The 20,863-nt window shown below is 52.0% G+C and overlaps 1 protein-coding gene across 2 annotated transcripts in view; it reads right to left on the reverse strand.

Moving 5' to 3' along the window:
* The window catches only part of LOC123375078 (tetraspanin-33), a 35,034-nt gene extending 21,327 nt beyond the window's left edge, over positions 1–13,707 (reverse strand). Inside the window, exon 1 of one of the 2 annotated variants that reach the window (XM_045025685.1) lies at positions 13,535–13,707. In XM_045025685.1, coding sequence (XP_044881620.1) covers positions 13,535–13,642 — 108 coding nt within the window. In that variant the 5' untranslated portion in view covers positions 13,643–13,707. The remainder of the gene's footprint in view (positions 1–13,534) is intronic. The other variant, XM_045025693.1, reaches the window with a different exon arrangement.
* Between the last annotated feature and the right edge of the window lie 7,156 nt (positions 13,708–20,863).

The raw sequence follows: 20,863 nt of genomic DNA on the forward strand, positions 1-20,863 counted from the left end.
ATTCAGTGATTCCAGACTACGTGCTACTGGCTTGGCGTGGCAAAGTATCCTACCATGGAGGACGGAATAAAGCAGCCCTCCCCAGAAACCTTTTGCGAAGGCTTTGGGAGTACATCCAGGAGAGCTTTATGGAGATGTCCCTGGAGGATTTCCGCTCCATCCCCAGACACATTAGCAGATTTTTCCAGTAGCTGTACTGGCCGTGAATGCCAGGGCAAATTAATCATTAAACACGCCTGCTTTTAAACCATGTATAATATTTACAAAGGTACACTCACCAGAGGTCCCTTCTCCACCTGGCAGGTCCGGAATGCAGCCTTGGCTGGGTTCGGGGGGTAATGACTCCAGGTCCAGGATGAGAAACAGTTCCTGGCTGTCGGGGAAAATGGTTTCTCCACTTCCTTGCTATGAGCTATCATCTTCCTCGTACCCAAAACCCGCTTCCCTGTTGCGTGCTACTCCATTGATGGAGTCAAAGCACAGGGGTGGCTGCACCTCCTAGCATGACATGCAGCTCAGCATAGAAGCGGCATGTCTGGGGCTCTGACCTGGAGCGGCCATTTGCCTCTCTGGTTTTTTAGTAGGTTCGCCTCAGCTCCTTAAGTTTCACGCAGCACTGCTGCTAGTCCCTGTTACAGCTTCTGTCCTTCATGCCCTTGGAGATTTTTTCAAATGTTTGGGCATTTCATCTTTTGGAACGGAGTTCAGCTAGCACGGATTTGTCTCCCCATATGGGGAGCAGATCCCGTACCTCCCGTACAGTCCATGCTGGGGCTCTTCTGTGATCCTGGGACTCCTCTGCTGAGGAGATCTGCACTCACCTGCACCTTGCCGTGCTGGCCAAACAGGAAATGAGATTCAAAAGTTCGCGGGCCTTTTGCTGTCTACCTGGCCAGTGCATCGGAGTTGAGAGCTCTGTCCAGAGTGGTCACAATGGAGCACTCTGGGATAGCTCCCGGAGGCCAATACTGTCAAATTGTGTCCACACTACCCCAAATTCGACCCGGCAAGGTTGATTTCAGCGCCAATCCCCTCGTCGGGGGAGGAGTACAGAAATCGATTTTAACAGCCCTTTAAGTAAAAAATAACGGCTTCGTCGTGTGGACGGGTGCAGGGTTAAATCGATCTAACGCTGCTAAATTTGACCTAAACTCGTAGTGTAGACCAAGGCTCAGACACACCTCCCGGCCGCCTGAGCCCTGAGAAATAGCCGACCCAGCCCTCGGGCACACGGAACAGGAGGCTAGACGAGGCCTGAGAGCTCACTGACCGGCCTTGTGCTGACACCAGCACCAACGCCAGGCGGCCCGGCTGAGCGGGCAGGAGCCAAGCACAGAGACCCTTGGGCAGCTGCATGCGAGCGGGACGGCTTTCCTGGGAAGCCGAAGGTGGAGTTCGGAGGCTAACAGGTTCTGGGGGCTTAGAGCACCCTAGAAGGAACCCCCCCTCGCTCCAGGGGCTATGCTTTGCAGCTGCTTCTGAGAGCAACAGCGAAGTAAAAACAGCCTCCAGCATTTACATTTCAAACAGGACAGCCCCATGTTAAACCTCAATCTCGGTGTTTTAAACACCCTTTGTTACCTGAGCACCATCTAAGCACTCAGCCCCGTACCAAGACGGGCAGGGTCGCTGCCCGGAGGAGCACAGACTCTAAACAAAATCCTACCACCCCCAGCTCTGCCATAGAGCCTCTGTGCAACCACAGGTGTAACACAACCCCGCCCCGTGCCTCCATTTCCCCTCCCACCCTTCACCTGTCCTGTCCATTTAGCTCGCAAGCGCTTCAGCACGAAGGCTGTTGCCTACCATAACGTAGCCTCAGTCTTGGCTGGGGCCACTAGGCAATTAGGAAAATAAGAAATACACACACATGCACTTTTACAGAGTCTAAATTTTGGCTTACGTCTGATCTGAAGTGCAGCTACAGGCGGAAGAGAAAAGGGACCTTTTTCACACAGCCTCTCTCAGCTGTACTGGTTCTCATACACAGGTTTATCCCTGTCAGCCCTGCAGAACCCAGACAGCTAGAGGAGGAAATCTGCTCTGCCTCCTACTCCAGCAGGTTTTCCCCACTTGCACCCCTATGGCCTGTACCAGGGGCGGCTCTAGGTTTTTGGCCGCCCCAAGCAGTCATGCCCGGGAGGCGCCCCCGAGCCGCGGGAGCAGCGGACCTCCCGCGGGCATGACTGCAGAGGGTCCACTGGTCGCGCGGCTCGGCTGGACCTCCCGCAGCTGCGGGCGGTTCGCAGGTCCGGCGGCTCCGGTTGAGCTGCCGCAGGCATGCCTGCGGGAGGTCCAGCCAAGCCGCGGGACCTGCGAACCGTCCGCAGTCATGCCTGCGGGAGGTCCACTGGAGCCGCCGGCCGAGCGTCCCCTCCGCAGTCATGCCTGCGGCAGGTCCGCTGCTCCCGGGGCTCCGGTGGACCTCCTGCAGGCATGACTGCGGCAGGTCCGCCGGCCCAGCCTGCCGCCCCCCCGGGAAAGGGCCGCCCCACGCGGGTGCTTGCCCCGCTGGGCTCTGGAGCCGGCCCTTGCCTGTACACCCGGAACACACACAGTTTAGATCAAGCTCTCTGCTCCTTGCGATTGCCACGCAAACCCCACCTGCTCGGTACGGCGGCACCGGAGTCTGTGCTACACTAGAGAGATTTTTGCACGGCTTTCTCAGCATTGCTCCCACTGGTTCAGCTCCACCTGAATTAGTGTTAGCGTTATCCACACCTACTTAGTGCGGTGGTCTGCTCCCCTCTGCTGGTGGCTGGGCCATATATAGACACTGACGAGCTTGTCACAGCCTTAGCTTACAGACCTGAGGTCCCTTAGAAAGGCCCAGGCTTTTAGATCCAGAGGTCTTTGGTCTGATCTCTGCTGCCAGTGACCTACCCAGCAGTGGCGTAGCCAGGACAGCAGCCAGAGCTGGCTTTCTAACAGCACATGTTCGTACAGCACTAGGACGCAACGCAGAACGTGGGGCTATTAAATAGAAGTGAATAATCAAATCAATGGAAGCGTTAGCTAGGTTCAGACGGCAGGTTACTTGGGATCGTGTGCGAGGCAAAGAGAACGGCTGGGTTTTCACACGACAGGGGAGGCAACGGGGGGGAAAAGAATCAGTTGGAGACCTCCAAGAGGAAGCAGCCCCACCGTGCCATCTTTTCTTGATCCTTAGAGCCCTTTACACAGACCCACAGATGCCGAGAGCTCCCCGTGCCTCCAGACTGCCAGTCATTTCACACGCAAGTCACCCTGTGGGCCGTATCTGCGCCAGGCCGTTCCCCTCCCTAGAAATCCCCGACTGCCTTCATCTGCATCGGCATCCACCGGCGCTTCAGCAGCCAACCCTGCACAGAGCAGGCCTGGGGCCCATGGGGGTTAAAACGCCGGGGAAGGCTGCCCCGCGCCAGACGCCCCCCGCAGCAGTGGAGCTATCCAAACCCAGGTCAGAAGAAATCTCAACTCCACTGGAGTGATGCAAAGTTACGCCCGGGACAAGTGACAACATTTAAATGTATGTAAACGACTCCGCCCCCCCCCAGCCATTCACGCACCGAGTTCTGGATAACGGCACACGGTGCCTGCTGTAACGCTCCATCCAGCCATGGCTGAGTGACGGATCACGGGCTCAGCTACCCAGCCTGAACGGCAGATGCGTCTGCCCTGCCAGCCTGCTGCGGTGCAACCGCGCCCGGGTGCCCTTTACCTGCCGTTCTCTTTCCTCGCCGGCCACCTCCAGCCAAACCCGCTGACAAAGCAACACGGCTCGGAGCCCCCGATGGCCCTTGCTGACCTCGGTGCAGGAACCCACGGACGTTTCCAGCCCCAGATGGGCCGACAGGCCACGGGAGGGATAAGCCACGAGACCCCAGGTGCTGGCACAGGAGTCATCGGGCAGATCACACCCAGGGCCAGTGAAGTGGATGGAGCTTGCGGCAGCAACTCGGAGGCACTTCACGAACTCTCCCGGGGAGACAAGCGAGGTGGGACGCGTAGGCAGCTAGTGGCACAGTCCCCTCCGCTTCCGCCCGGGGGGGCAAGTGGGGCAATTTGCCCCAGGCCCCCCGCGAGCCCTGGCCCGGCGGCAGTCCAGGTCTTCGGCAGCATTCTGGCAGTGGGGGGCCCTTCAGTGCTGCCGAAGATGCAGAACGACTGAAGGGCCCCCCCTGCCGAAGACCCGGACCACCACTGGGTGAGTACAAGCACCGCAGCTCCCTCGCTTTGCGCCAGGCGCCCTGAATCCTCTGGGCGGCCCTGCCTCCCCTGAAGGGTCAGCAGGGGCTGACGCCCAGGTGCCTGGCACACACCAGAAAGCTCCCAGATCAGAAGCAGCGATGGCCCGACTGCATCCTTGGAGACCATGGGACGGGGCCCTGCTCCCCTTGGGAGACCTCCAAAGGGGCACAGTCTGCCCCCCAAGGCACAGCAGCCCCAGGCTGGAGTCTCTCGGCCAGAGAGGAGCAGACAGTTTCAGTTCATCCCGTATGAACCAAGATTTTCTTTTTCCGGTGGCAATCTCTCTTCGTCCCATTCAGACCAATTTTAGCCCCCCAGGCCGTTGTGTTTTGCACTACATGCTCCCTGGCTCACTAGTGCTGGCACGCTGCACGCCCGCTTCACGCTCAGAGCACGCCCAGGATGCAATGCTCTCGGACCAAAGGAACCCTGGCACCCCGAGGGCCCAGCACCTCTGTGGGGCACCGCACCTGTGAACACCACAACCCAGCTCCAGAACCCGGGTGCAGGCCACTGCAGCTGCCGGGGAACATCAGGCAGCCCCAACACGGAGAGCGTTTATAAGCCAGAGACAAGACGAAAACACAAGGCACTAGTCTGGAGGTGGTGGAGGGGGAGCAGCAGGCAAATGCGCACGTCAGGGCTTTTCAGAAGGCAGCCGGAGCGATTCAGCCAGCACAATGGCTCTCACAAGAGGAAAGATCTGTGCTGGGGGAGAGGCGTCCAGCAGCAGCCTTCGCACAGCAGGAGAAAGAGAACATTGTGGCCTGAGCGCTCGGGGCAGTCCACCCTTTCGATTTTAAAGCGACACCGCCTAAATACGAGTCCTTTCACAGGGTGTCCTTCCCTTGGTTAGATTATTAAAACAACATTTTAGCAAAGCCTGATTTACTTTACTAGGGGCGTTTCATGCCATATTTAGCATTAAACTAGACCAAACTAGTCAGTTTCATGGTATAGGCTGCATTCACTAGCTGCCCGCTCTCGTACGGGTGCACGTCTTTAACTCTCTCATGCATTTCCTCCTCATTTCATGAGAGCTTTTACACTTATAAAGAATCAAATCCATCCCCATGGATACCTAATGCACGGTCTCCTGGGTGTCACTTTACCTCCACTATGCTCAAGAGAGAGACAAGGCGGATGAGGTAAACACATCTTTTACTGCACCAACTTTTGCCAGTGAAACAGACAAGCTTTCGTGCTTACAGAACACTGCAAGCATCCGATGAAGTGGGTTTGAGCCCACAAAAGCTTATGCCCCAATAAATTTATTAGTCTCTAAGGTGCCACAATTACACCAGTTCTTTTTGCAAACAATAACGGGCTTAAGGGATATATAGACACCATATGCTGGTCTTCTGCAGGGACTGAAATTCACCCAGCATTTTTTGGTAAAATCCTTTACAAGATTTTAACGTGCTGGGCATTATGCTACTGACAGCCCCCTTCGCCATCTCCCCCACAAAACCACTGTTCTATTTTCTAAAGCGCCTCCTTAGCACAGTGGTTCTCAAACTGGGGTCCACGGGGTACACCAAGGGGTCTGTGAGCCACATCCAGCTCCAAGGGGGCCGTGAGTCAAGTCCGAGGTCGCCGGCCCCACTGATCCACTCCTTCCCCTCCCTCCCAGTGCCTCCTGCATGCCGCAGAACAGCGGTGCTGGGAAGGAGTGGGAGGAGCGGGTTGGGGCATGCTTGAGGGAGGAGGCGGGAAGAGGAGGGTTGGGGGTGAAGCGGGTGCAGGAAGAGGTGGGGTGGGGGAGGGGCTTTGGGGGCAGGTTCTGGAGCCGAGTGGGGGTTGAGCACCCCCAGGGAAAATTAGAAGTCGGGTTGGGGGGGATCCATGAAAAAGTTTAAATCAAAATGGGGGTCCTCAGGTTGGTAAAGTTTGAGAACCGCTGCCTTAGAGGATTCGTTTTCTTTTCCAATATTTTGAACAGGCTGAAATTACAGGGGTTACAAAGCCGTCTTCCAGGGAGGCAGTAATGCAAGTTACACACACAGCCTCTTTCTGGTGCTTAAAGTTGTCCCAAAAGAGCCGGGGGGACTTGTTATCATTTGGGAGCAGCCGCTTCGGTAAAGCCAGTGCTGAACGTGGGCTCTTCAGCAACACGGCTCTATTTGTAATTATTTTTAGGGGACAGGCATGGCCCGCTGCCCCCACCTGCAATCAGGAGAGCCGTGGTACTGTCAGCTGACCTGGGGTTTAAAATTCTAAAAAGCCACCTTCTGACAGCGTGTCATGGGGAAGTTTAAAGAAAAATAAGACAGTGGCCGAGATTTTCAAGCGAGCTAGTGACTGTGGAGGATTGGGCAGTTTCAGACACCTGAGGACACGTCTGTAACCTCAGCCCCACTTATGTTAACACACTAAAAATTAGCTGCGTGGATGCTGCAGCTCCAGCGGAGACTAAGGTTAGGCACTGAGTGAAGCCTAAGGGGTTGGGTGGGCTTGAACTCTGGCAGCTCAGGGGTCTCTGCTGGAGCTCCAACATCCACACGGCTATTTCGAACCCCAGAAACGTGAGTCTGTTTAGCTGGGCCAGGTAGCTCGCGGCGAACTGCAGCATAAACATCCCTTTACAGGGTCTGATTTTCAGCGGAAAGTGCTCAGAAAAATCAAGCCCCTTTAGGAAGTTAGGAGTTGGCCATGCAGACAGACATCGAGGACACCCAGGCCAACGTTTTCAAAAGTGACTTGTATGATTTTGCTCCTCCTCCCCGCCCCGCTCCCCCCCAAAACTGTGGACGTTAATGGCTGGTAAAGGGGGCAGGGAAGTGAGACACACAAAAACCAAACCCCACAGGTTTAGATGTGCCTCAACACCCCCTCAGACAACGTGTGTGTACGGTGCCTGCCTATTTCTGCAAGTCTGTTTTGTCTAGTTAAGCTGGTAAGCTCCTGGGGGCAAGTACGGTGTCTTCCTAGGTGTCTGTACAACCTCAGGGACTCTGATGTGCTAACGCACTGGAAAAATACAATCCCAAGGCGGACATCTAGGATCGCGGGAAACAATAGACAATTAAACATTCAGAGCATTCGGCAAGAAAGTTTTTGTTGGCTGCAATATACAAAATACAGCCCCTCTGTAGAGTTCGGGTGGTTCTCTCTTTTATACGAAGCCTCAGCCGCTGGATGAGATAATTTCACACACTTCTCCATCTCCCGCCCGCCCACACGGGGATGCCTGGACCACAGGGTATGTCTACACTGCAAAGAAAACCCCCCCATGGCGACTCAGACCCTGGGTCAACTGACTCAGGTTTGCAGGGCTAAAAAGGCAGAGTAGAGATTTGGGCTCAGGCCGGAGCCCAGGATCCGAAACCCTCCAGCCTCGCAGGGTTTCTCGGCCCGGGCTCCAGCGCAAGCCCCAACTTCGACATTGCTGTTTGAGCCCTGAAGCCTGAGGCCAAGTCAGGAGATTTGCTTTCGCTGATCTTTTACTGCGGTGTAGACAGACAGACCCACTGTGACCCGCTCAGAAAGCAATGCCCAAAGGCAGGTCACAGGAGCTGGGGGCACCGTCTGGGAATCAGTCCCTAACTTCCCCCCTTACTGCTGTAACTCGGCGCTAAGTCAGGGTCAGTCCTTTGCATGCAATTCTCTCGCCTGGGTTTGCTCTTCCAAGCACCTAAATCTGCAAGGCAGATGGTGACTGATTAGCTACACAAATCGGACATCAGGACTGGTAACATACAAAAGCCAGCAGGTGAACACTTCAACCTCCCTGGACATTCTATAAACAGATTTCAAAGTCACTATTCTTGAACAAAAAAAACCTTCAGAAACAGACATCAGAGAAACAGCAGAACTAAAATTCATTTGCAAATTTAACACCATTAATTTGGGCTTGAATAGGGACTGGGAGTGGCTGGCCCATTACAAAAGCAGCTTTGCCTCTCCTGGAACTGACACCTCCTCATCTATTATTGGGAGTGGACTACGGCCACCCTGACCGAATTGGCCCTGTCACTGGTTCTCCACTTGTGAGGAAACTCCCTTCTCTTCATGTGTCAGTATACAATGCTGCATCTGTAATTTTCACTCCATGCATCTGAAGAAGTGGTTTTTTACCCATGAAAGCTTACGCCCAAATAAATCGGTTAGTCTTTAAGGTGCCACCGGACTCCTCGTTGTTTTGGGGGATACAGACTAACACAGCTACCCCGATACTCTGCTGAGAGCAGAGCCACATCTCCACACACAGGGCTTGGCGTGGGTTGGGGCGAAAGAAACTGGGAATTTTTCCTATTTAATACAGGCCCTTAAGTCCCCGCACCTCCCCCCAATATACGGAAGATTCTACAGCCAGATTCTGCAAGGGGAATTCTATACAGATGCTTCCCTCTCCTGCTTCTGCATTTCTTTAACTGCGTTCAGGTGGCAGCACTTCCCCAAAGGAGCCTGGTCACAGGACAGTGGGTCCCTCTTCCTCAAACTGCCAGCAGTGCCTGGATGGGCGCCACTGGGGGTAGAGGGCCCAGGATTGGGCAGGAATTGGGTGGTGGGGGAAATACCAGAACTCAGCTGCATTAATATTCCCTGCACCACAAGCAAAGCTCCTTCCCGTGGAAGTTAAAATAATCAAAGCCACCCAGTCAGTGCATCTCATTACAAAGTCAGGGGAAAGCAAGTCACACGCGTGGGAATCACCCCATCCCCAGCACGTTCCTCCAGGGACCCTGGCTCTTCCCCGAGCTCATTACGCGCCTCTGTTCAGCTGCCAGCGCTGCTCGTTAGCTATATAAAGTGCTGTAATCTGCATCCCGAGGCTGGGGTGCGCCCTCTCCGTTGGGTGGCCAGAGGGATTATAATTCAATTAGTGGCCCAGCAGGGAACACAAGCTGGGGTTTCGCTCAAGGACAGGGCTCTGCCCGCCCCTGCTGAGAACCAAGGAGTCGTTACACGCCAGAGCCCTGTTCCATGGGGCAGTTCAGCCGGTATGGGACGGCTTCCCCCAATGAATGTATCCCCCTGCCTGCTCCTTGGCTTAACCTCTAAACCCACCCAGCCTGATTTAACTCTTTACTTCCCACCTGTGCTATTTGCAATGGGCGTGCGGGGGAGTGGGGGATGCGTCTGCTCCCCCTCCCGCCCAGGCAAGCCAAATAAAAACAATCACGCGACGACTGACCGGATTAGATGAGCTGCAAAGGAAAGTGCCAGGCAGGTAATTGGATAACACAGGCAGCCGTAATTACGGTGCGTGCAAGCGGCACGGGAAGCCCGGGCATGGCTGGCCCAGCCTGGCAGGTCTCTGCTTAGAAACATGCTGACAGCATTTCTTTTGGGGTGGGGCTTTTGAAGCAGCCCCCCCTCCTTTGCGCTCTGGTTTTTGCCATCCCCCAAATCACACGTTTTCCATCCCCACCGGCCAACAGCCCCCGAATTCCCATCATTCTCTTGGGGCACGCAGCGAGGACAGACTCCACAGGGCTGCATGAATTCGGAAGGCCGGTGGCGAGGTCTGCAATGCTCATCCTGGCTGCACCACTCCAGCCCCCAGCATTTCTGCAGCATTGCAAGAGGGCAGACGGAGGGGGACTCCTGCACATGCATTTGGAATGCGTTTGCACTTCTGACCAGGAATTGCTGCACCCATTTACAGCAGCAGTGCCAGCTAACCAAGGGGCAGGGCTGGTGGGCTCTGAAAGGAGCCCCCTGAGCCCAAGGCTGTTCTGAGGGACACTAGTTCCCCTTTGCGAAGGGGAAGGGCAACCACGTTGCTGGCTCCCTCCTCCCACTACAATACTGAGCCTGGGCGCTTTGCCGCCACCGTCCCTGTCTCTAGATCCAGCGCGATCAGGCCGGAGAGAAGCGTCGGGGTGAAAGCCCACCAGATCAGACGAAGGACAAAGCAGCAAGCACCGCACAGGGATGTGCCTTATAACAAGAAGAGGCAAGAAACTGCCTCCTCCATGCGCTCTTCTCTCGGGCGGCAGGTTCCCTCTGGCCCCGATCACGCCAAAGCTGCACCCACAAGGGTGACAGATGTCCCCCTGGCTAGGCTGGGTCTGGAGCCTTTATCAGAGTGAGCCTCATTTGACCTCGTTGCACCTCCTGGCAGAAGAACTCTGTGTTCTTTGCAAGGGACAATTAGTTAATCCTCAACTCCTCGGAGTCAAATCCCTGTTTTACAGGCAGGGAAAGTGACCTACTGTGGCCTGCGTCAGGTGTATTTAGAGCTGGAATAGCTATGTTGGTTCGGAGTGTGAAGAAAATAATCAATACACCTCTACAGAATACAGTCATGCTGGCAAACCCCAGTGTAGATGCAGTTATACTGGGGGGTGCAAGCCCTTTTGCTGGTATACCAGCAAACTCCTTCTTGTGTAGGCAAGGCCTGGGAGTCCAGCAGCAAAGCCAGGAATATCACCCGACTCCCAGGCCCCCCAGCTCTGACCACTAGACAGCGATGTAGATGCCAATACAAACAGATCAAGGCAAGAAAGCTAGAAACAGAGGATTCTGCTAGACCGGAAGTACAGGGGTCTTTGGGGCAGTTCCTGGCAAGCTACAAGTGACAACCCTGTGAGGTCCTGCTTCCCAGTCAGAGGACCACTCTAAGGATCTCAGCTATTAAAGGAAACATCATTGGCCAAGGGAGGGTTCAAAGTGCGTCAGGAGAGAGAAATGGGTGACCCAGCTGTACGTTTATTCTAGGTTCGAAGTCAATTTCACTTTTACACTGAGCTGGCCCAAGTCCATTCAGATGGATGAGATCAACTTGTGAAACTACCATATTTGATGCTTCCTCCTCTTCTTGGGATTTTACAGGGAGATGATAACACCATAGTGTTCAACGGGGACAGGCGCTGCACCAGGACTGCAGACGGAAGACAGGCAGAGAAAGCCAATCACCAATGGATCTGGGAGGCCACTGGGAAAGGAGATGGGATCTGAGCCCCATTTCCAGGGGGCAGGCGGCCACCCCACAAAAAGTCTCCTTCCTAACCAACAATCTCAGCAGAGGCGACAAGGAATGAACGTGCCACGGAGACTGAACTGCTTTTACTCCAAGGTGGCCCTGGACATGGTTGAGAACATGGGCAGGAGGCTGTGGGAAGGCTGCCATTGTCCACGCGGTCCCTGTTCGGCAGCTACGCAAACCCTTTTCACTAGCACCGCAGTACGTGCACGCGCGTGCATTGCTAGCACAAGCCCCTCCCCCCCCCACTGGCATGCAGATCAAGAGCGTTCCTCTGAAGCCTCCGCCAGTTCACAGCAATTCTTTTATCTCCAAGTCTTCTCTACACAACGCTACCTGCGGAGACTGACAACCTGATGTTCAGTTCAGGGAACAAAGACTTGCCAGTTAAGACGAAGGACAGTGCTGGAGACAACCAGCAACCGCCCCCCACGTATGCTGGGCACAGCTGTAAGGTTCGTAAGTTCATTGGGGAAGGCACATCTGACCAGGGAGCTGATTACAGGGCTGACCAGATAAATCAGAGCAGATCTTTCTGTTCTCTGGCCTGCGTCTATCCCTTCTCGGACACTGTGCTTCCCGAGCAAAGATAGTCTGACTATGGCAACTCCAGTAAGCTCTGAACACTTGTCTGAACTACACGAACCTGGGAAAAAGAGAGCAAAGCAGCTGAACTGCAAAGGATGTTCTACATGGCAACAAATTCACTCAGCAGCACTGGAACCAGCCAGCCAACCTGACGGTGCCTACAGGGTAGGTCTGGGCATACAGGCCTAATGTGTAGCCATTCTAAGCTCTAAAAGCACCTTCTTTTTACCCCAAGACATTACTCCAGTTAGTACAGTGAAGTGAAGTTACTACTACTATCAAATAGGCAACATCAGCTGGAAATACAGTCGATTTAAAAATATGCAAAGGAGTGTCCCCAATGTTGCCACGCAGCAATCGCATTTTCTTTTAAAAATAAAGACTCTCTCTCTGTCTCTGGCCTGCCAGTCTCAAGAAAACCCACACAAAGCAGAAGTGGAAACTGACGGTGTAAGACAGGAACAAAGCTCCATAGTGGGTTTAAAAAAAGCCAAAGGGATGTGTGATTTTTAAAGACAATATTCCAGTAAATTCTACAGGCTTTGAAGGGCAAGGAGAACAGGGATACTTACTTTTTTTCCCCTCTTACCGCCCTTAATTAAAAGATCTTTTTTGAAGGAAAAAAAAGAAACCAGACAAGTATATGAGATATGGGAAGAAGTCACCCAATAGCTGACTGGCAACCCCATTCCACAGTCTCAAGCAATGCAGCACCGCACAGGTCCCTGTGTAATAGAAATGAATAGAGCAACAAACACCAACAGAGACAAAACGTGTCCGAATTTACGTTCAGCTGGTTATGCAAAGGGACGGCATATCCTGACATGACACCGCTGCTGATAGTGGCCGAGGGTCCATGAAGCACGGTTCTTCCCAACTACTCAGAGCCAGTGAGACATTTCCTTTGCATGTCTCCCCCCCCACCACCACTTTTGAGTGATTTCACACAATAATCAAAGTCTAAACAACCACCAAAAATACAAATAGGCCCCTTTAAGTGTAGCATTATCTGCTGTTCCCCAATTCTCAGCCAAGTTCATACCAGGTCAGAGTTGCTGTCTTTATAACTCTATCCGGGCTGAATGAACTGTGATCACGATCCAGTGACCTTTCGGATATTCTAAGCACCACTCCCTTCTTAAAGAGATACATCTCACAACCTTTACCATACTGCACCTGGGTTGGAGGGAGTGGGGGAGCCGGACAGCTTTACAAAACCTACTGAGACTAGCAATGCATTTTGTTTCTGGTTTCCTGGATTTTAACATTTGAACACAACCACAAAAGTGAAGCCAGTCCCCTTTCAGGTGCAGGTGAAGTAAATGAGAGTTTTCCCCTTCTTTCGGTTTTCCTTTCAGAAGCCCAGGGAAGGGTTTTTTACATGTACAATTTTGGTCTGGACAGCATCTCAGCTCCTGGTTTTGTTAGGAATTTTTCTCCACCCATGGACCGTCTCCCCTCCAGATCCCCCCACACCTCTGCCCTGAAGGTTCATCCCTGCCAGGCTCCCCAGGCAATACCCTGCTGGGAGCCCCATGCCCTGCCGGCCCCCCATGCACCAGACAGGGGAATCGCCCCCCATCCCCCCCCCTACTCTGCCAAGGGATGGGACTGGCTGTCCCTGTGCCCCCCGGCTGCCCGCCCTCTGCCTCAAGGTGCCCCCCGGCTGCCCCCTCAGGTGCCCGCCCCCCGCCCCGGCTGCCCCCCCGGCTCTCGCCCCCCCCCAGGTGCCCCCCGCCCCCCCGGCTCTCGCCCCCTGCCCCCCCGGCTCTCGCCCCCACGCACCCAGAAGAGCAGGTTGAAGAAGAAGAGCAGGTACTTCACCAGCGGGCTCACGAAGGAGAAATCCTCCCCGTAGGGGCCCGCGGGGGGCCCCGCCAGCCGCCTGGGCATGGCCCCGGGCCCGCTCGCTCACCGCCGGCCCATGGGAGCCGGGGCCGCCCTGGCCAGCCGCAGCCACCGCTCGTCCGCGAGCGCCAGCTCCAGCTGGCAGACCCCAGCCTTGCCCCGCCCACCTCGCCCGCCCATTGGCCCGGCGACCCCGCCGCCTGCCTCTCTATTGGTCGCTCTCCCCCGTCACTCCACTCCCGCTCAGAACGCTCTGTATCAATCACGTCTGGCAACACCTGCGAGGCGAGCCCCGGGGAGGGGCAGGTCTTAAAGGGGCAGCGTCTGCTTCCCGGGTGGGGGAGGGCAGGGGACGGGCATGGACCCAGAAGGGTGGAGAAGGAGAAGTTCTTAAAGAAGCAACGTGTCCCGGCTCTGCAGGCCCAGGAGACGGGGTTCCCTGTGCCAGACCAGCTCAGCTGGAAAAGGGGAACCCCACTGGAGTCTGTGAATCCCCTTTGCCCAGAACTCCGACGGCCTATGTGCACTGGGATCCCGGGGCAGCTGGACAGCAGTGGTTCTCAACCTTTCAGGAGTTCTGTGTACCCCAAGTTTCACCTCACTTAAAAATGACTTGCTTTCAAAATCAGACACAAAATACAAAGGTGTCGCGGATTTTTTTATTTAAATCGGATTTTTTTGATAAAATGCTTTTTAAGGAAAAAACCTAGCTAAAGATAGTTTTAATTAAGATACGTTATAGCTCAAAGATCTCTCATCATGGAATAGGGATTATAAATTCTAATTCTGTAGTATGAGACAATATATTCATGTCATGTTTAAGAAAAGTTTTGTAAATGAGTTTCAATACTTCATGGATTAGGGACCCAATTTTATGGGGTTCCAGGGGCTTCTGTATAGATTATTTAGGTTAATCTTTCTATCTACCCAATGGGACTCAGTGCTCAGTCTAGAAGAGACCATCAGAGATGCTTAGTTTTGCAGTTCTCAGACTGTGCATTTGTGTCTCCAGAGGTAACATGCTTGTTAACAGCAAAAATCTTTTAAAATAAATAATATACAGAGGTGAGAAATAACAGACCTCAACCCTATTGTCCCTCAGAAAATCTGTGTACACAGAGTCAATCCCTTAAAAGTGCAAAGTTTCAAAAAGTTCAATGAATAGAAGATTGTTGGGGGCGGAATAGATCTGGACAAGGAGAAGTCTGGAGATAAATATGAGAAGCGAGGGACATATAATATTTTAACAAAACAAGCATATGTTTGCTGTTGTAGAAAAAATCCAGAATACTTAACGTTGTTGTTTTAGTTAAATAAAACAATTTAAATGTCTGTCTGGTGATGTTCTCCTCCTAATGCAGCATGGCAGGAAAATCCTCCAAATATTGATAATTAACCCGTTGAATTGGAGATAGTTCACCTTCCAATGACTTCATAAATATCTGCTTCAAATACCTTTGGTAAATGGTCAGAGGGGTAGCCTAACTACCGTGTTAACTAGCCTAACTACCGTGTTAGTCTGGATCTGTAAAAGCAGCAAAGAGTCCTGTGGCACCTTATAGACTAACAGACATTTTGGTGCATGAGCTTTCGTGGGTGAATACCCACTTTGTCGGAGTGGGTATTGACCCACGAAAGCTCATGCTCCAAAACCTCTGTTAGTCTATAAGATGCCACAGGACACTTTGCTTCTTTGGTAAATGAAATAACCAAACAATCGTTCATTTTCTGATATAGCTGTAAAACTAATCTGAAAAGTTTTCAAAATAAATCACTGTTTAAAAATATATTGTGTGTACCTTCTAAAAATGAAACCTACATCTACCTCTGAGTTGTGAAGAATATGTATTAAGGTTATAACAACCAACAAGAATGCACTTCTGTGTAGAAAACCATGATTAAATCTAGTCTTCCTGACTAGTGATTTAAATCAAATCCACCCTGTTGTAAAATAAATGGATTTGAATATAAATACTGTACTTATATTTCAGTGCATGGTAGATAGAGCAGGAGAAATGAGTCACTGTCTGTATGAAATGTTAGTCTGCACTGACTTCGCTAGTGCATTTTATGTAGCCCGTTGTAAAACTAGGCAAATATCTGGATGAGCTGATGTACCCACTGGAAGATCTCTCCCCCTCCTTCTCCCCTCTTTTTGCTTCTCCTCTTCTGCCCTACGTGTCCCTGCCAGTCACTACGTGTACCCCTGGTTGAGAACCATGGCTGTACACAGGGCTGGTGCAAGGATGTTTCGCGCCCGAGGCAAAACTTCCACCTGCGCCCTCCCCCCCCCCGGCACCCACCCCTCGCGGCAGCCCCCCCCCCCGCCCTGAGGCGCCCCCCTTGCGGCAGCTCCCCACCCCTCACCCTCTGCCCTGAGGCACCCCCCCCACCCCAGCTCAGCCCTGCTCCGTGCACGAGCATGAGCACCCTGAGCACACCACGGCTGCTTCACTTCTCCCGCCTCCCAGGCTTGCAGCGCCTAAGCTGATTGGCGTTGCAAGCCTGGGAGGTGGGAGAAGTGAAGCAGCCACGGCGTGCTCAGGGAGGAGGCGGGGCAGGGGTGAGCTGGGGTGGGGAGTTCCCCTGCGTGCCGCCCCCCCGCTTACTTGCTGCAGGCGGCCCTCCCCGCGCTCTCCTGCCTCACGTGCTTCCTGCCTAAATGCCGGCAGCGAGCGGGGAGGCCAAAGATCCAGCCGCTGCAGTCGCTGCCGAAGCAAATGGCGCCCCCCAAGTCCTAGCGCGCGGTCGCCTAAATGGTTGCACCGGCCCTGGGTGTACAGGACACAGGCAGAGACCATCCCTGGGCTGCGACACTTACAGTCTAACAGAAGCAGTGGTCACCCCGATACAGTGAGGGGGCTATGGAATTGCCTTGGTATCCCCAATCCTAAATGTTCAAAAAATCATCCCTCAGGCTCCAAAAAGTCACGAGGTTGGCTTAAAAATCATTAAAAATAATACAGGTTTGAGTCTTTATTCTTCTGATTTCTGAGCTTCTGGGGATCATGTCTGCAAGTTTTGCTCTCCAACCATGACCAAGGTGAGAAATGTACTTAAAAGAAAGAAGAAGAACAGATGCGATTCTCACTTAATCACAGGCCTCTAGGAGCTAGAGCTTTAAGAACATCAAACGTCACCATGACTGGCAAAAAATGGCAACTCCTGGCAGTGCCCTGGGATGCCCGGAGTAAGAGATTACCCCCTTTTGATCCTCACGTGCTTCCACAGATTCCCCATTCATTTCAGCCGCCAGAGCGCCACCGGCCATCCCCAGGATAATTTGAGTGCTCTTCTACACAAGAGATTGGCCACTGGGAGACCCGTGAGCCAATTTCCTCTCCTGGAAGTTTTACATGGGGACCAAAGCTACCATCATCTTAAATGTGGAGTAACAGTGTGCAAAGAATACAGGTCCCAGTCTGGTGTTCTCACCCTGCTGTCTCTGCCACCTGCATCACTACATCGCAGGTGATGATTCTGCTCCAATTTAGGCATGTTTGCTGTGCATATGGCTGCTAACGATTAGCCTCCCTTGTTAATGGAGCAGAATAACTTGAGTTTCATGCCTGCCGACAACTGCAAAGTCCACATGGTGGTGGTGTGCACGAAACCTGACAGCCATGAGGTCTGTTGTGGCCACAGATTATTACAACTCCTCTAACCTACATGTCCCTGCCCGTCACTTCTGCATTTAGCCCTGGAGAAAACCCACAAACAGAGCCTGAGTCTCCTCTCAGTATAGACCAGTCTACAGCAGAGGAACTCAATGGGGTTACACGGGTGTAAAACTGGGATAAGGGAGTGGGACATGTGAGCATTTCTTGGCAAACTGTACCTCTGAACTTTCCAAAAACAGGGGAAGAGTTTCTGCAACAGGATAAAGACAGACGCTGGACACCGCACCTTGAAACGGGTTAGAAAATCAGTAAAGAATCTTAAGAAAACCTGATGCGACATGCTGCACGTTGTGATGTGTACATTCCCGTGTCTAAGACACAGCCGCATTTAGGATGTAGCAGAAGGATATTTCATACAAAACGAGTACAAATAAGTTTCAGATCTTCATTTCGCTGCAAAGGCCATCGCTTCACGCCGGGCCTGGAAAGCGATCGGAGACGTAGAACTTTATTTTGGAATTGAACTGTGTTAATGAGAGAATCACTACAGGGCTAGGAGGCTGCTGACTTCAGAAATTCTGGGGCTCGAGCCACTGAGAGCCTAAGACAAAGCAGCCCAAGGGGATTTTTTAAGAGTTAGGAAACTTTTAAAATAAATGTAATTCCATCTCTCTGTATTTCTCTCCCGTCATTCTTTATAATGAATGTAGTTGGGCTCAGACACGTCCATTGCTGTCTGGGGCTTCACAGATGCCCCAATGCTGGCCACAGACTGTCCTGCTCCAAAATCTCAGGGCCCTGGCACCCGAGCCAGGAGTGGCAGAAGTGCCCTAAAGGTATAGGGGGGACGCACAGGCACCCAAACTGTGGCCCCACCGTCTGAGGCCTCACCTCCATTGGCTCCTCTCTGCCCCCTCACTCCCCATCACTCACACTCATGGCCAGCATGGCCCCCTGGTCCCTCTGTTCAGGTGCCCTTGGCCTGAGCTAAAGGAGAGTCTCCTTTTGGGGACACTGTACAGTCATGGGGATTTTAGCAAAATAGACCCGATGATGTTATCACCAGGTCAGCTGCGCCAGTGAGAATTTTTTACCAAAAGTCCCTGCTGCAGAGATTTTTGGGAGGCATTTTTATGACAGGGAGTTTTGCTGTATCAGGGCTGCATTTGGCTGGGATGACTTCTGCTTTGTTGTAATCTGAAATCCTGTTTAGCCTTTTCTTTAATAAAGGAGAAGTAGCCTAAGCAGAGATGTTGTCCAACTGGCACAAAGCTCATTGTGAAGAGAGATGTTTTTATTTTCCTTTGAATGTAAAGTACATTTATACGTCAATCGTCCCCGGCGGGGCTGGGCACTGAAATGGATCAGTATTATGTCAGTGCCTGAGAATCAGGATGTGAAACTGGTCTGAGAAAGAACATGAAATGTACCATTCCGGACTCAGTATCCCAGCTGAGAAAAAGCAAAAGAGTAAAGAAACTGCAGATGCAGCATTGCCAACTCTTGCAGTGTTATCAAGAGTCTTGCAATTAGGGTGGGAGCTCAGGGGTGTGTGTGTGTGTTTCTTAAAGCCTTCGATTGCTGGAATCATGTTGCTATCTGAAAATCTCAGCTTTCATTAAACAAAAAAAGTAAATTTCCAGCCCTCCTGGCTGCAGAGAAAAACCACAGAGGGGGTGAACCCTGAAGTCTCCGACATCAGAAGACAAAATAAGAAGAACCCCACATTTATTATTTTTCGAAATCTCAGGATTTTTGAGCCCATCTGAAGCTGTCCGGGGTCTGACAGATGATTTGGAGTTAGCAATACCGCAGAGGCCTGCTGCAAAGTAAATTAGGTTTTAAAAACCACTCAGTTTGAACAATCTGGGGTGTTATTAGTAACCGACAAGGAATGTGGAGGTTTTAGGCTATAATTTTTACCTTGTGAGGATCGCTTTAAAAAGATGGGTGGAGGGTTGGGGTAAGGTCAGTTGGGGATTAAATCTAGGAACTCTGGCTCAGTGCGTATCAAACAGGCTCTCACTCCAACTTCTCCTGATGACACAGACTGGTTACCTCACCACCTGAAAACGCTGTGCCAGGCTATACATGGCTGAGTCATTCCCATTACTGTACCTGGAGTAAAATTAAACCTTGCACAGAGCTGCATGAATGGTTTGCTTTAATTACCTTTCTAAGTGCTTAGAGCTAAGAATTTCTCCATTGCTGTCAGCACGACACCAGGCTGGTGCATTTTCGCACACGGCCAAGTGAATCCGGGCGCCGTTGATTCGACAGTTTCTTGGGGAGGGAAGGATGATGCATGAAGTTGAACAAACCTGAGTCAGCAAAAGAAAGTCTCCGAGGATGGTTTATGGCTTTGCTCTGGTGCAAAACGATAACTCCTGGTTTGATCTTTTGTTTCACATTTTGGGCCATAAATCCATGACTAAAGGCTGCAGATCATCCATATTTCAGCCTCTTGTCCGCTGTCACTTGGGACTGTTAACCCAGCAAATCCTTACAGATTCCAGTGGGAGAGAACCAGCTCGTCTCCATCAGGCTAGACTGTCCACCCCAGAATTACCCCCTGCTCCAAAAGATCAAAGGGCTATAAGAACTGAAAGCTTCCTGCTAACCGAGGCCCGATTTCAGGATTCTGGGTTTCCCATACATTCACTAATGACAACACAACTGACACACAGAGCAGGGCCAGAGCTAAATTCCTTACATTGAGTTATGTTATAGTGACAGCAACAATTATTTCCAGAGAAACACACAACATTGGACTCATGGCTTGGGTCAGGTCAGCCACTTAGTGCTAGGGGGCCTGAGTCTTCATTGTCCTGCATCTTGTGTTGTCATTTATACCTGTGCACGAATGGCGAGTGCGGATTTTACAGCACTTCATAGTCACTGGGCCCATAGTTTACAATGGTGGGGTTGACGACACACGGCGTAAGGCAGTGGAAAATCCAGGCTGGAAATGGGAGAACAGGCCTGCATGCTTTACTTTAGATTAAAGGGGGAAACAACAAAAGAAGAAAGACCAAATGCACAGCCTCTGTGAGAGAGAGCACAGTGTGTTTATTATCCTCTGGACAACAGGCTGCATGGGAACAGAACACAAAATGGCAGATATTTGAAATTTAAAGGAGCAGTTACATAGCTACACTCCCAAGGTTGCTTTCTACTAACTCGATAGTAACTGTATCACAGGCTAGAAACTTACAGAGGATGAGGCATCAACCATAACTACATTTACTGACTGTCTCTTAGAAAAATCATCATCATCATCATCGGCAATGCCTTGATTCAAGGGTGATCTCTACCACGGATTTACATATGGGCCCTGAGATGACTCAGGATTCTGATCCTGGAACCACAGATCCACCCACAGTAGGTACAGACATTGCCTGGTGAGTCAGCTGCCTGCTGGGAGAAAGTTCTTTCTATGCCACATTTAAAACATAACTTTCCTTATTCGGGCTGAGATTTCCAGACTACTGTCCCAAACCCGTGTACAGTCAGACCCAGGATCACAGCCTATGTCTGTCATATTTCAGAGATTCATCTATTCTAAGGCAGAAGAGATAATTGTGATCCTCTTCTGACCTCCTGCATGATACGGGCCATAGAACTTCCCCAAAATAATTCCTAGAGC

Source organism: Mauremys mutica, chromosome 1, assembly GCF_020497125.1.
Source record: "Mauremys mutica isolate MM-2020 ecotype Southern chromosome 1, ASM2049712v1, whole genome shotgun sequence".
Classification (NCBI taxonomy): Eukaryota; Metazoa; Chordata; order Testudines; family Geoemydidae; genus Mauremys; species Mauremys mutica.